The 12,003-nt window shown below is 45.6% G+C and overlaps 1 protein-coding gene across 6 annotated transcripts in view; it reads right to left on the reverse strand.

Annotated features, from left to right (window-relative positions):
* IFT80 (intraflagellar transport 80) overlaps positions 1–12,003 on the reverse strand; it is a 156,124-nt gene that overhangs the window by 20,365 nt on the left and 123,756 nt on the right. For all 6 annotated transcript variants that reach the window (XM_075937826.1, XM_075937828.1, XM_075937827.1 and 3 more), the window contains one exon: positions 2,626–2,797. In XM_075937826.1, coding sequence (XP_075793941.1) covers positions 2,626–2,797 — 172 coding nt within the window. The remainder of the gene's footprint in view (positions 1–2,625; positions 2,798–12,003) is intronic.

Raw genomic sequence — 12,003 nt, forward strand, 5'->3', positions numbered from 1 at the left:
CACAGCACAGCCTCTGTCTGCGGCAAGCCTGCGCCCACTGTGGACAGAGGCTGCTTCGCGGCATCAGTTCCTGTTCATGGGGGTCTGAGTTCCCTGTGGACCCCCCATTGACAGGTGCTTCTGCCGTAGAGCAGACACTGTCCGTGGGGAGCTCGGACCCTCTCCTCCCACGGACAGGGACTGCTGCCGCCCCGCACTGCAGCCTCTGATATAGTGCCCCCCTGCTGCTGCTGTTGGCACCGTCCCTAGGACTACTGAATAGTTATGTAGCCATTAAAATTTGATGCGGTTATACAACTATTTAACAACACACTATCTAACATGCCTACAAGGAGCACTCAAAGAAGAACTGAGATACCAAAGAACTGCAAGATACTTTTGATCATATTGTCAAAACAACCCCAGATCCCCCCTCTATTCAAATTCTGAAACAATGTAAATAGGCCACCCCCCCCACACACACACACACACAATTATAGCTATTCTTTTTAGAAAAACCTTGCTCATCTCTAGTATTTAGTGTTGTAGGTGTGTTGATCCCAGGATATTAGAAACACAAGGTGAACAAGGTAATATCTTATTTTGGACCAACTTCTGGTGGTGACAGAGTATCACCATCCTGCATCTTAAGCTGGTGGGTGGTTTATGGGTCTGGCTGGAAAAAGAGAGCAATTCTTGATGGCTTTAGGGGAGAAGGGGAAAACACAAAACTATTGGAGAAGGGGTCAGTGTGATGGTTGACCCATCACCCTGGAATGAGGGACTTTAAAAGGTCAGCTTGTGCCAGGACCCTCCTTTCTGATTCACAGAGCAGAGCCAGCAGCACCCACCCTCCCTCCCCATTTTGGCAGTAAATATACCAGGTTATTAGCTATTTCTGCTGTGGGCGTTACGCTAGCCACCCCATTGAGGGGGGCCTGGGAAGGAATTTTTCCCTTTCCACCATATTGGTCTAGGTGCAGTTGGGTTTTTTGGCTCTCCCACAGCAGGTTCAGATGGGCTCTGTTCACGCACAACATGACAGGCAGTAGGCCATAAGTCGCAGCTCATTATTTAAGTATATAGCAGATGTTTAGTGCTGGTACTCCATAAAAGATGGCATACATTAATGGATAAATGTCTTGGAAAAGAATTTAAGTAAAGTTGACTGGTAATTGAGCAAGTTGGAGGTAGTTGGGGACTCCTATGAGTGGTACTGCATGGAGCTACTCCCTTGTCAGTATAGTCCTTTACCTCTTCTATGAAAGGGGTGGTTCATAAGTTCCCAACAATGGATTTGCTGGAAGGATCTGGGCGTAAAAGGAGAGAGGAGCTAGAAAAGGCACTCCCTCCTCAGTTAATTATGTGAGAAAACAAGGGTTTTCTCTGCACTGTATATATTATTTGTCAGGTAGTCCCAGACATCTAATAATAAAGCTGCATCCTTATTAAACTCATATCAAATGTTTCCTCTCCTTTTGGCATAGCCACACAAAAGTTTTTAAGCTTACATAGAACTCTTCCTCCACCTATGCAAGCTCCTCTTTCTCTTTCACAAATAAACAGTATTACCATATGCACCTTGTCTTGCATGTAAGTAGGTAAAGGCAGCTGAGGAAAGACTGTTGAAAGGGAACAGGAAGGCGGGATGGGGAAAGAGCCAGAGGAGGGAGAAAGGAAAAAGCTTTGCAACTTTTAACCAATTTATCTTTCAAGTTCTCCCAATGTTATTAAATACGACAATCCAGCCTTGAAATTAGTAAACAACCATGAAAAAGTTATAAATGCCAAAAACCTCTGTCTGGGAAGCTATAGCTATATTCATATTGAAAAGATATTATAAATATTTGGGCATATACAGATAGTATATGTATGTGTGTGCTTTTCCAGTATTAAAAAAAATACAAAAAAAATGCAAGTAAGACTTTAGTGCACTGAACTTACGCAACATAATTTCTGTCAGTGCTATATTTGAAATTATAAATGCCAGTTCCCAAATATGGGAATAAAAATATTTTTATCCACCTTCAGATAAGGGCAATAACTCAATATAAGCATCACAATGTATCTCAAATTAGCTCAATATGTATATTAATCACTCGACCCAAATAATGCAGAAAATAGAGAAAACAGTTTTAGGGTATGATTTTGTTTATAAATCATAACTATAAAAAAGATAAAATTCCTTTATAAATGTTAATGAGGGAGGAAAATGCCTTTTTAAAAAAGTACACTACAATACTCACCTCATCTGATATTGTCGTCTAAATTATCAGAAAGAAAGTGAAGAAAAAGAAAATAAAAAGCGAGAAATATTTTTTAAAAACTGTACATTACTATATGGAAGAACATTTTTTATAAAATTGGCTACTTAAGAGTCTAGTCCAGACAAAATATTTATGCTCATTAGTAACTCTACTTTACTAACTCCACTGATGTCATTGCAAGAATAAAATTAGTCACGTGTAAGTGTTTTCTGAATCAGCACTAAAATAAGAAAAAACTATAAGGTAAAGAAACAGCTTAAAGAAAGAAAATAAATTTAGAATATTTACATATTTAATTACTATTACTTCATATGACAAGAAAATATAAACAAAAGCAACAAATGTCATTTACGAGATTATGTAAAGTATTAAAAATTACCTTAACAAAGCGACACAATCTGACTGCATCCTCCCATTTTGAACCACTAACATACTCATGAAGAATTGCTGGATAAGGTGATATATTGAGATGAATAAGTGAGCCATCAGCTCTTCTGATTGTTACTTGATTTCCCATAAAACATAGTATCTGGGGATTTTTGCTAAATTCGCTGTTGAAGGAAAGTCAAGTAAAGCACATTAGTTCTTTTTCTCATTGAAAATGGTGGTTGGCATTTAAAGCTGTTAGGGTATGTCTACACTACCACCCTAGTTCGAACTAGGGTGGTAATGTAGTCAACCGGAGTTGCAAATGAAGCCGGGGATTTGAATTTCCCGGGCTTAATTTGCATGTTGCTGGGCGCCGCCATTTTTAAATGTCCGCTAGTTCGGACTCTGTGCCCCGCGGCTACACGCGGCACGAACTAGGTAGTTCGTGGAATGAGGAGTAACGGTAGTTCGGAATAGGAAGCCTAGTCCGAACTACCTAGTTCGTGCCGCGTGTAGCCACGGGGCACGGAGTCCGAACTGGCGGACATTTAAAAATGGCGGCGCCCGGCAACATGCAAATGAAGCCCGGGAAATTCAAATCCCGGGCTTTATTTGCAACTCCGGTTGACTACATTACCACCCTAGTTTGAACTAGGGTGGTAGTGTATATATACCCTTAGTGATTTTTAATTAGATAAGAGTTATTGGCACATTTTTCTTAATTTTGTTTTCAAACAGAGGAGAAACATCTAAATGGCACTTGTAAACTAAATAGATATGTACAATGATGTGTAAATGTAAAACAACTTTTGGTCAGATTTTAAAGTCAGAATATAGAAGTTGGATGGAAAATTGTATATGTTTACTATCATGTACAGCCACTATATTTTTCAGAACAACAAAGGCAAAATATTCTTAAAGAAAAGTCTGATTAAAAATTGAGCTTTTGTATTTATGAGCCATAGAAAAGAAGTACTTTGTTTTTTAAATAAGTTCTGGACAAAATATTTTGTAGTGAATTTACTAGTTCAGTAATGCATTATCCAATCTCTAAGGGCCCCATAATCCCTCCAGCATACAAAGAACTACAACCAAAGCTAAGAAGGGACTAGAGTCAAGAAATCTGGAGGCTGAGTGAAAGTAGGAGCAGCATGCCAGAGACAACAGCTTGGTAGCTGACTGAAGAAAGAAGTCTGGGACGCAAGTAGCTTGGGTTCTGTACAGGAAAGCAGAAAGTTGGGCAGAGCCATACTCTCTTGAAAGGGGCCAGCAATACTTGCAGGAGGTCACAAGACCACAGTCTGAATTTAGGACAACAGCGTGCAGGGGTCCTAGCCAGACTCCTATCTCATTACATTTATATGAGAGTGTGGTGGAGGCTGAATTAGAAACTGTCAGTTTATCCTTCATGTAATCTTATTATATGTTTTCATAGAATCATAGAACTGGAAGAGACCTCAGAAGGTCATCAAGTCCAGCCCCCTGCTCTAGGCAGGACCAATTCCAACTAAATCAACCCGGCCAAGGCTTTGTCAAGCCGAGACTCTAGGGATGGAGACTCCACTACTTCCCTAGGTAACCCATTCCAGTGCTTCACCACCCTCCTAGTGAAATAGTTTTTCCTAATATCCAACCTGGACCTCTCCCACCACAACTTGAGACCATTGCTCCTTGTTCTGCCATCTGTCACTACTGAGAACAGCCTCTCTCCATCCTCTTTGGAACCTCCCTTCAGGAAATTGAAGGCTGCTATCAAATCCCCCCTCACTCTTCACTTCTGCAGACTAAACAGACCCAAGTCCCTCAGCCTCTCCTCATAAGTCATATGCTCCAGCCCCCTAATCATTTTGGTTGCCCTCCACTGGACCCTCTCCACATCCTTTTTGTAGTGGGGGGCCCAGAACTGGACACAATACTCCAGATGTGGCCTCACCAAAGCCGAATAAAGGGGAATAATGACATCTCTGGATCTGCTGGCAATGCTCCTCTTAATGCAACCTAATATGCCATTAGCCTTCTTGGCTACAAGGACACACTGTTGACTCATATCCAGCTTCTCATCCACTGTAACCCCCAGGTCCTTTTCTGCAGAACTACTACTTAACTGGTTGGTCCCCAGCTTGTAACTATGCTTGGGATTCTTCCATCCCAAGTGCAGGACTCTGCACTTGTCCTTGTTGAACCTCATCAGATTTCTTGTGGCCCAATCCTCCAATTTGTCTAAGTCACTCTGGACCCTATCTCTGACCTTAAGCGTATCTACCTCTCCCCCCAGCTTAGTGTCATCTGCACCCTCAGCAAGTTTGCGATCCATCCCCTCATCCAGGTCATTAATAAAGATATTGAACAAAACTGGTCCTAGAACTGAACCTTGGAGCACTCCGCTAGAAACTGACCGCCATCCTGACATCGAGCCATTGATCACTACCCGCTGGGCCCGGCCTTCTAGCCATCTTTCTATCCATCTTACCGTCCATTTATCCAATCCACATTCCCTTAACTTGCTGGCAAGAATATTGTGGGAGATCGTATCAAAAGCCTTGCTAAAGTCAAGGTATATAACATCTACTGACTTTCCCATGTCCACCAAGCCAGTTACCTCATCATAGAAGCTAATCAGATTGGTCAGGCACGACTTTCCCTTTGTGAATCCATGCTGACTATTCCTAATCACTTTCTTCTCATCCAAGTGCCTCAAAATGGATTCCTTAAGGATCCCTTCCATGATTTTTCCAGGAACCGAGGTAAGACTGACCGGCCTATAGTTTGCCTATATTTGCCTTTTTCCAATCATCTGGGATTTTTAGAAATGTGCATCTGTCTGTTTGTCTATGAGTTCATTTGTTCAAGAACTCTTCCTAAACTATAAGAGTTAAGATCACCAAATTTAGTATTCAGCTTCCTCTAATTGCTCGGTGCCCCGAAATCCGGCAACAGTGCTTTCCCTCGTATCAAGTCTAAAATTGCCCCTATGAACTCTATCCTCTGCACTGGGTTCAGCACCAACTTCTCCTTGTTAAGCAGGATACCCAGCACTTCGAAGAGCTCAGGGAGATGTCTATGTGAGTCATGAGCTGAGGCTTGGAGTGGGCCTTTATCAGCCAGTTGTCCAGGTAACGGAATACCTGCACTCCCCTCTTTCAGAGGAAGGCTGCTACCACTGCCATACATTTGATAAATACTCATGGGGCCAAAGAAAGGCCCAAAGGGCAGTACCGCAAATTTGTAGTGCTCTCCGTTACTGTAAACCTGAGGGTAACATCTGTGACAAGGAAGGATCGAAATGCATCCTTCATGTCGAGGGCAGCGAACCAGTCTCCCAGATCCAGACAGGGGATTATAATGGCTAGGGTGACTATTCTGAACTTCATTTTTCGCATATAATGATTTAAGTTCCTCAGGTCTAGAATAGGCCTCAGGCCACCCTTTGCTTTTGGGATAAGGAAGTAACGGGAATAAAAACCCTTGTCCCTGAAACCCTGAGGGACCTCTTGAATCACACCTGCCTTTAGGAGTGATTTGACCTCTTGTTTTAGGAGATGCTTGTGAGAAGGGTCCCTGAAGAGGGATAAAGAAAAGCAAACGGCAGGGAGTATCCCACTCCAACCATGCGGAGGACCCAATAGTCTGATGTAACTGTGGCCTATGCATGGTAGTAGCAGGATAAACGGACCGAAAAGAAGGGGAACGGATTCAGTAAGTCTGGTGCTCTGCCCTCAGGTGCACCTTCAACAAGCCTGTTTGAGGCCTGGGGGAGGCTGGGAGGAGCTATTCCCCGGTTATTCTGTTGTGACAGGGTTCTCCTCCTATTATTGTTCCTATTTCGCCTATGCGGCTGCTCTCGGTATTGTCTGGGCGCAAACCTCTTCTGCGGGGGCTGAGGGCAGAAGGAACACCTCTGGGAGGCCGGGGAATGCATCCCCAGGGACCTCAAGAGCCCAGGAGCCCTTGAGGGAGTGTAGCTTATTGTCATCTTCTCTGAGAATAGACTACTGCCCTCACATAGGAGATCCTGCAATGTAGACTGGACCTCTGGGGGGAGGCCCAATGCCTGAAGCCATGAAAACCAGCACATGGCTACCCTCGTTAAGAGAGTTCGTGCTGCTGAATCTGTGGAATGTAGGGCCGCATGAAGGGAGGTTCTAGCCACTGTGCAGTCCTCCTCTAGCATGGCACTGAACTTCTGCCTGCTGTCATGGGGCAACCTCTTTTTAAACTTTGCTAGGGCATCCCACAATTTGAAGCTGTACTAGCTAAGGATTGCTTGCTGATTAGCAATCCTTAGCTGCAGACCCCGTGTCGAACAGACTTTCCTGCTGAACAGGTAAGTTATTTTAGCCTCCTTCGACTTGGAGGCCGGAGCCTGCCGACCTTGTCTCTCCCTCTTGTTGACTGACAAGACCACAATAGACGAGGGGTGAGAGTATATAGACTCATAACCCTTAGGTGCAACAAAGTACCTCCTCTCGACACCTTAGCTGCTGGAAGGATAGAGAACAGGGTCTGCCACACGGTCATGTAATTTGACTGTATTGTCTTTATGATTGGCAAAGCCACCCGGAAGGGCCCCCTCATGTGAGAGGATGCCCACCATTGGGTACTCAGATTCCTGTATCTCTTCCATCAGGAGATTTATATTCCGCGCCACTCTGTGCAGCAACTCTTGATATGTCCTGTGGTCCATAGGAGGGGGCCGCCACTGCTTCATATTGGGAGGATGATGAATTGGCCTGGGCAGCGTCTTTCACCAGTAACTAGGCTCTGTCCTGGGGGCCCACCCGATGGCCTTTCCCTGGTGGCTGTTCCCTAGCCTCAGGAGGTGGACTGTCCACTCTAGGTGGATGGGACTCCACTGCAGATGGTGTCCTCGAGTGGTGCCTGTATGAATGGGATCTATGACTCATGTAGCCAACGACCGAGGAGCACTCTGGGACTGATGATACACCCAAGGAGTCCAGAAGGGCCATTGCACTGGCGGTGGCCAATATTGTTGCTACTGTACCAGCTGGTCTCCTGTGCTGCGTTGAGATCAGCTGTGCCGAGGCCTGTCCGACACTGTATCTGACTCCGATTCTGACTGGGATGACTACAGCGGTGCCATTGATGCTGGTGCCGAGTGTTGGGATCTTGTCTGGGATCCTGACCAGGGCCGAGGAAGCCTGGAAGGGGAGTGGCACCTCGGACTTCTAGATCATGACCTTGACCTGGAGACCGATCTCTGAGTCGAACGCCAATCCCTCAGTGCCACTCTAGCACTCGAAGCCAGAATCTCTCCCCATGCCAGTGGTAGGGAACATTGTGCTGGTGTCAAGGGACCCTCTGAGGAAGACGATGTGTCCTGGTACTGCTCCATGGACTGTGGTCGATGGAGCATACCTGTCTTTCCCCTTGAGCGATGTAGTCCCAGTAGTGCTTGTGGTTTGCTGTGTACCATGGCCTCCGAGATTTCTATCAGGTCTCTGGCCACTTTGAAGGTGTCCAACATTGAAGGGGAGTTTAAGACCTGCACCGGGCTCATGTCCCTCGGTGGATGGTCATGTGCTGGACTCAATGGCACTGGTCCTGGAGCCAGAGTCAACAGCACGTCCTGGACCTCACTCACAGGGGATTTCCTCTGGGCATGGTCCTGTCTTTGTCAGGGCCTCTGAGGGGATCTACCTTCTATCCTCTCCTGCCCAACTGTGCCAGTGTGGTAGATCTAGGTCTCGGCATTGTTGTCTTCAGTGCCGGGAAACCCCGGCACCAAGAGTCTTTTGCTGTGCCTGGCTTCTGTGCCGTGTCTCACAGAGGTGGGGGCACTGCACACCAAGCTGGCTCCCAGGGCTGATTTTTTGGCCTGAAGGGGTTTTAATGCCACCTACATCAGGAGCTGTTGAAGCCTATGCTCCCTGTCCTTTCTAGTGCAGGGCTTAAAACTTCAACAGATTCAGTGTGATGTTCTTCACCCAGGCAGCATAGGTTGGGTGGATTGCTATTGGGCATATGGTGGTGGCAAACTTTAAAACTTGGGGTGTTAAGCATGCCCCAGAGTCTCAGGAGGCTAAACGCTTGGGCACTTGTCCACAGTCCTTTTATTTGCTTGAAGATCCTTATCAGAGGAAAACAAAGTGAAGACTAGGAAAAGGAGAGCTACCGCTAGGGACTAGGTACTTGCTAAGCAAGAGCTAGCTACAGTTCCAATGTCGCCACAGATGGTAAGAAGGAACTGAGGGAGGGTAGGGTCAGCAGTGGTATATATAGTGGTGCCACTCTAGGGGGTCTCCACAGTTGACCCTATGGGAGCTGGTAGGGGGGAAATTTCCAATGTTTGTGTACACGGCGCACATACACCTGAATTGGAATCGATGTGAACAATCACTTGAAGAGAACAGTGATTTAAAAACAAAGAAAAACAAAACTTGTTTGAGTTAAGGACTTGAATAATGCCAAGTAAATCTTCTAGTTGTTATATAAAGGAACCAGTTTCCTAGTGTATAAAATGCTTGGTCTATACTGGGAGATTAGGTCAAACTTAGTCACATTAGGTCGAATTTCTAAACCACGAGTCCACGTCACCAAGCCCGTTCCGTCGACCTTAAGGGTAATTAAATTTGATTAAGGGTAATTAAATTTGCATACTTCCATAACACTCTCACAGAGGAACTCTTTAATCCTTCTCACAAGGTTTCTGGGGAGACTTGCCTTATTCATCCTCTTTATGCCAAGCCAGCAGTAAGTGGTCATTGCACTACAAAGCATCTCAGCATAAGGTCCAGGTTTCTAGCCACCATCAGTCAGCATCTGCTCTCCATCACTCTGTGAGATTCAGAGATTATGACATTTTGCATGGCAACCTAGGGGAAGCTATTAGCTGATGCCTCTGCAGTAAACCTCCATTTTCTCATCCCCAATAAAGCATCGCTTGCATCCCTGCCCTGCTGCCATGCCTGGACCCTATCCCCTTCCTGCCCACATATTTCCACGGGAAGGGAAAGTTGCACTCTCCTGGCAAACAGGGGGAGCCAAACACATGGTCACTGTGTGAGCTCCTGCCCTTTCACCATGCCCAGAACTCCTCTCTCCCACAAGCTCAAGTCCCAGCCTGTCCTTTACCATGCCTGCCACCAAGCCAAGTCTAGCTGCTCCCCTAAAAACTCAGTGGTGGGCCTGCTGCACAGAGGTGATTAAAAGCACAACTATGGCTTTATACATTACACATCCCTATTGTTTCTACACAGACCTTCCTTTTATGCTAACAGATTAGGTTTTACACGCTAAAATGCAACTCCTGTAAAGTCTGCCCTTCACTTTTTGTTATAGTGGGAACAGCAAGGAGCACGCTGCACAGTCCACCGGCTCCACCAGCTGTCTAGCTGGTACATCCTCACGTGAAAATGGACTAGGGATGACATGTTCAAGGAGCAAATGCAATCCACCCACTTGGACAGGGAGCGCTTAAGCAAGTGGAGGACTATGGTGCTGCTGGAGATGAGAACGTAGTGTGAGGACAGGAAAACATGAAGGGAGCTGGAAGTGAACAAACAGAGTCTTGGAGACATAGTGGATGTGATGAACCGCACAGTGGCTTTCAAGGACAGTTTCATGCACAGGCCCCCCCTCCAGCACTTGTGGGTCCATAGTACTTTCTCACCAAGTTCCATAGCTTCCTCTCCCAGGAGCTGTATAATGCAGGAGAGGGGAGAGTCAAGGACAGCCTCACACTCAACCTCCAGGGATGCATCCCAAAGCAAAAGGCTGTCCTTCTCACAATTGTGATCACCCCTCCCTGCACAAGCTCTTGCCATGAGTTCCTTATCTGTCCCTGCTGTGTTCCTTAAATAAAAAACATGATTTCTGAACAGTCTGTTTATTGCTCGCATTGTGGGGGAGGTAGTAGGGAGAGGTGGCTTACAGGCAAGCACACTGAATGCAGGGGCACCTTATCATTAGCAACATGCATGACACTCAAATCTGGCTTATCATAAAACTGTCTTTCAAAGCCTCTCTGATTGCAGTGCCCCTCATTATGCTCTCCTTACTGGCCTGGTGTCTGGCTGCTCATAATTACGTTAGGCACTATGCCTTGACCCCCACCATATAACTTTCCTACTCCAGTGAGTAAGAAATCATAGGATACTAGAATTGAAAGGGATCTCGAGAGATCATCAAGTCCAATCCCCTGCCCTCATGTCAGGACCAAGCAGTGTCTAGATCATCTCTGATAGCTGTCTATCCAACCTGCTTTTAAATATCTCCAGTGATGAAGATTCCACCACTTCCCTAGGCAATTTATTCCAGTGTTTAACCACCCTGACAGTTAGAAAGTTTTTCCTAATGTCCAACCTAAATCTCGCTTGCTGAAATTTAAGCCCATTGCTTCTTGTCCTATCATCAGAGGCCAAGGAGAACAAATTTTCTCCCTCCATTATGGATACTGACTATGAAGTATTATGGAGACATAGCAGGCTGCCATTAAAATGGGAATGCTGCTTTCGCTGAAGTCTAACCTAGTCAGTAGACTGTGGAGTCTCCCTTTTAAATGCCAAAAAGCATATTCTGTCACCATTATGTACTTGCTCAGCCATTAGTTGAACTGCTCCTTACTGTGGTCCAGGCTGCCTATATATGGCTTCATGAGCCATGGGAGCAAGGATAGGCTGAATCGCTAAGAATCACTATTGCCATTTCAGTGCCTCTGATGGTAATTTTCTGATCTGTGAAGAAAGTTCCAGTTTGCAGCTTTCTGACAAGGCAGAAGTCCCTAAAGATGCATGTGTCGTGCACCTTTTCCAACTCTCCCATATTGATGTCAGTGAAATGGCCCTTGTGATCCATAAGCTCCTGCAGCACCACAAGTACCATCTATTGTGGATTATGTATTCTTTGGCAAGGTGGTTAGGTGCCAAGATAGGGATGTGCATTCTGTCTATTGCCCCGCCACAGTTAGGAAACCCCATCGTGACAAAGTTATCCACGTTTCCCTGAATCACAACCCTCTGTAGCAAAAGGGTACTGATTTTCTTGGATACTTGGATCAAAACAGCTCCCTTTGTAGATTTCCTCACACCAAACTGATTCCTAACTGACCAGTAGTCTCTGGCATTACAAGAGTCCACAGGGCAACTGTCACTCATTTCTCCATTGTCAGAGTGAGTGTCATTCTGGTATTCTTGCACTTCAGGGCAGAGGAAAGCAATGTGCAAACTTCAATGAAAGTGACCTTACATATGCAAAAGTTTTGCAGACACTGCTGATTGCCCCACAGCTGCATCATTATGCGGTCCCATCTGTCTGTTCTTGTCTGATGGCACCAGAACTGGTATTCCACTGTATCCAGAGGATCGAATGCCAATGGCATTTGCCTGTCGCTCAACTAAAGTGCTTCACTGAAAGTATGTTCATGGCCTCC

Source organism: Pelodiscus sinensis, chromosome 10 (genome assembly GCF_049634645.1).
Source record: "Pelodiscus sinensis isolate JC-2024 chromosome 10, ASM4963464v1, whole genome shotgun sequence".
NCBI classification, from domain to species: domain Eukaryota; kingdom Metazoa; phylum Chordata; order Testudines; family Trionychidae; genus Pelodiscus; species Pelodiscus sinensis.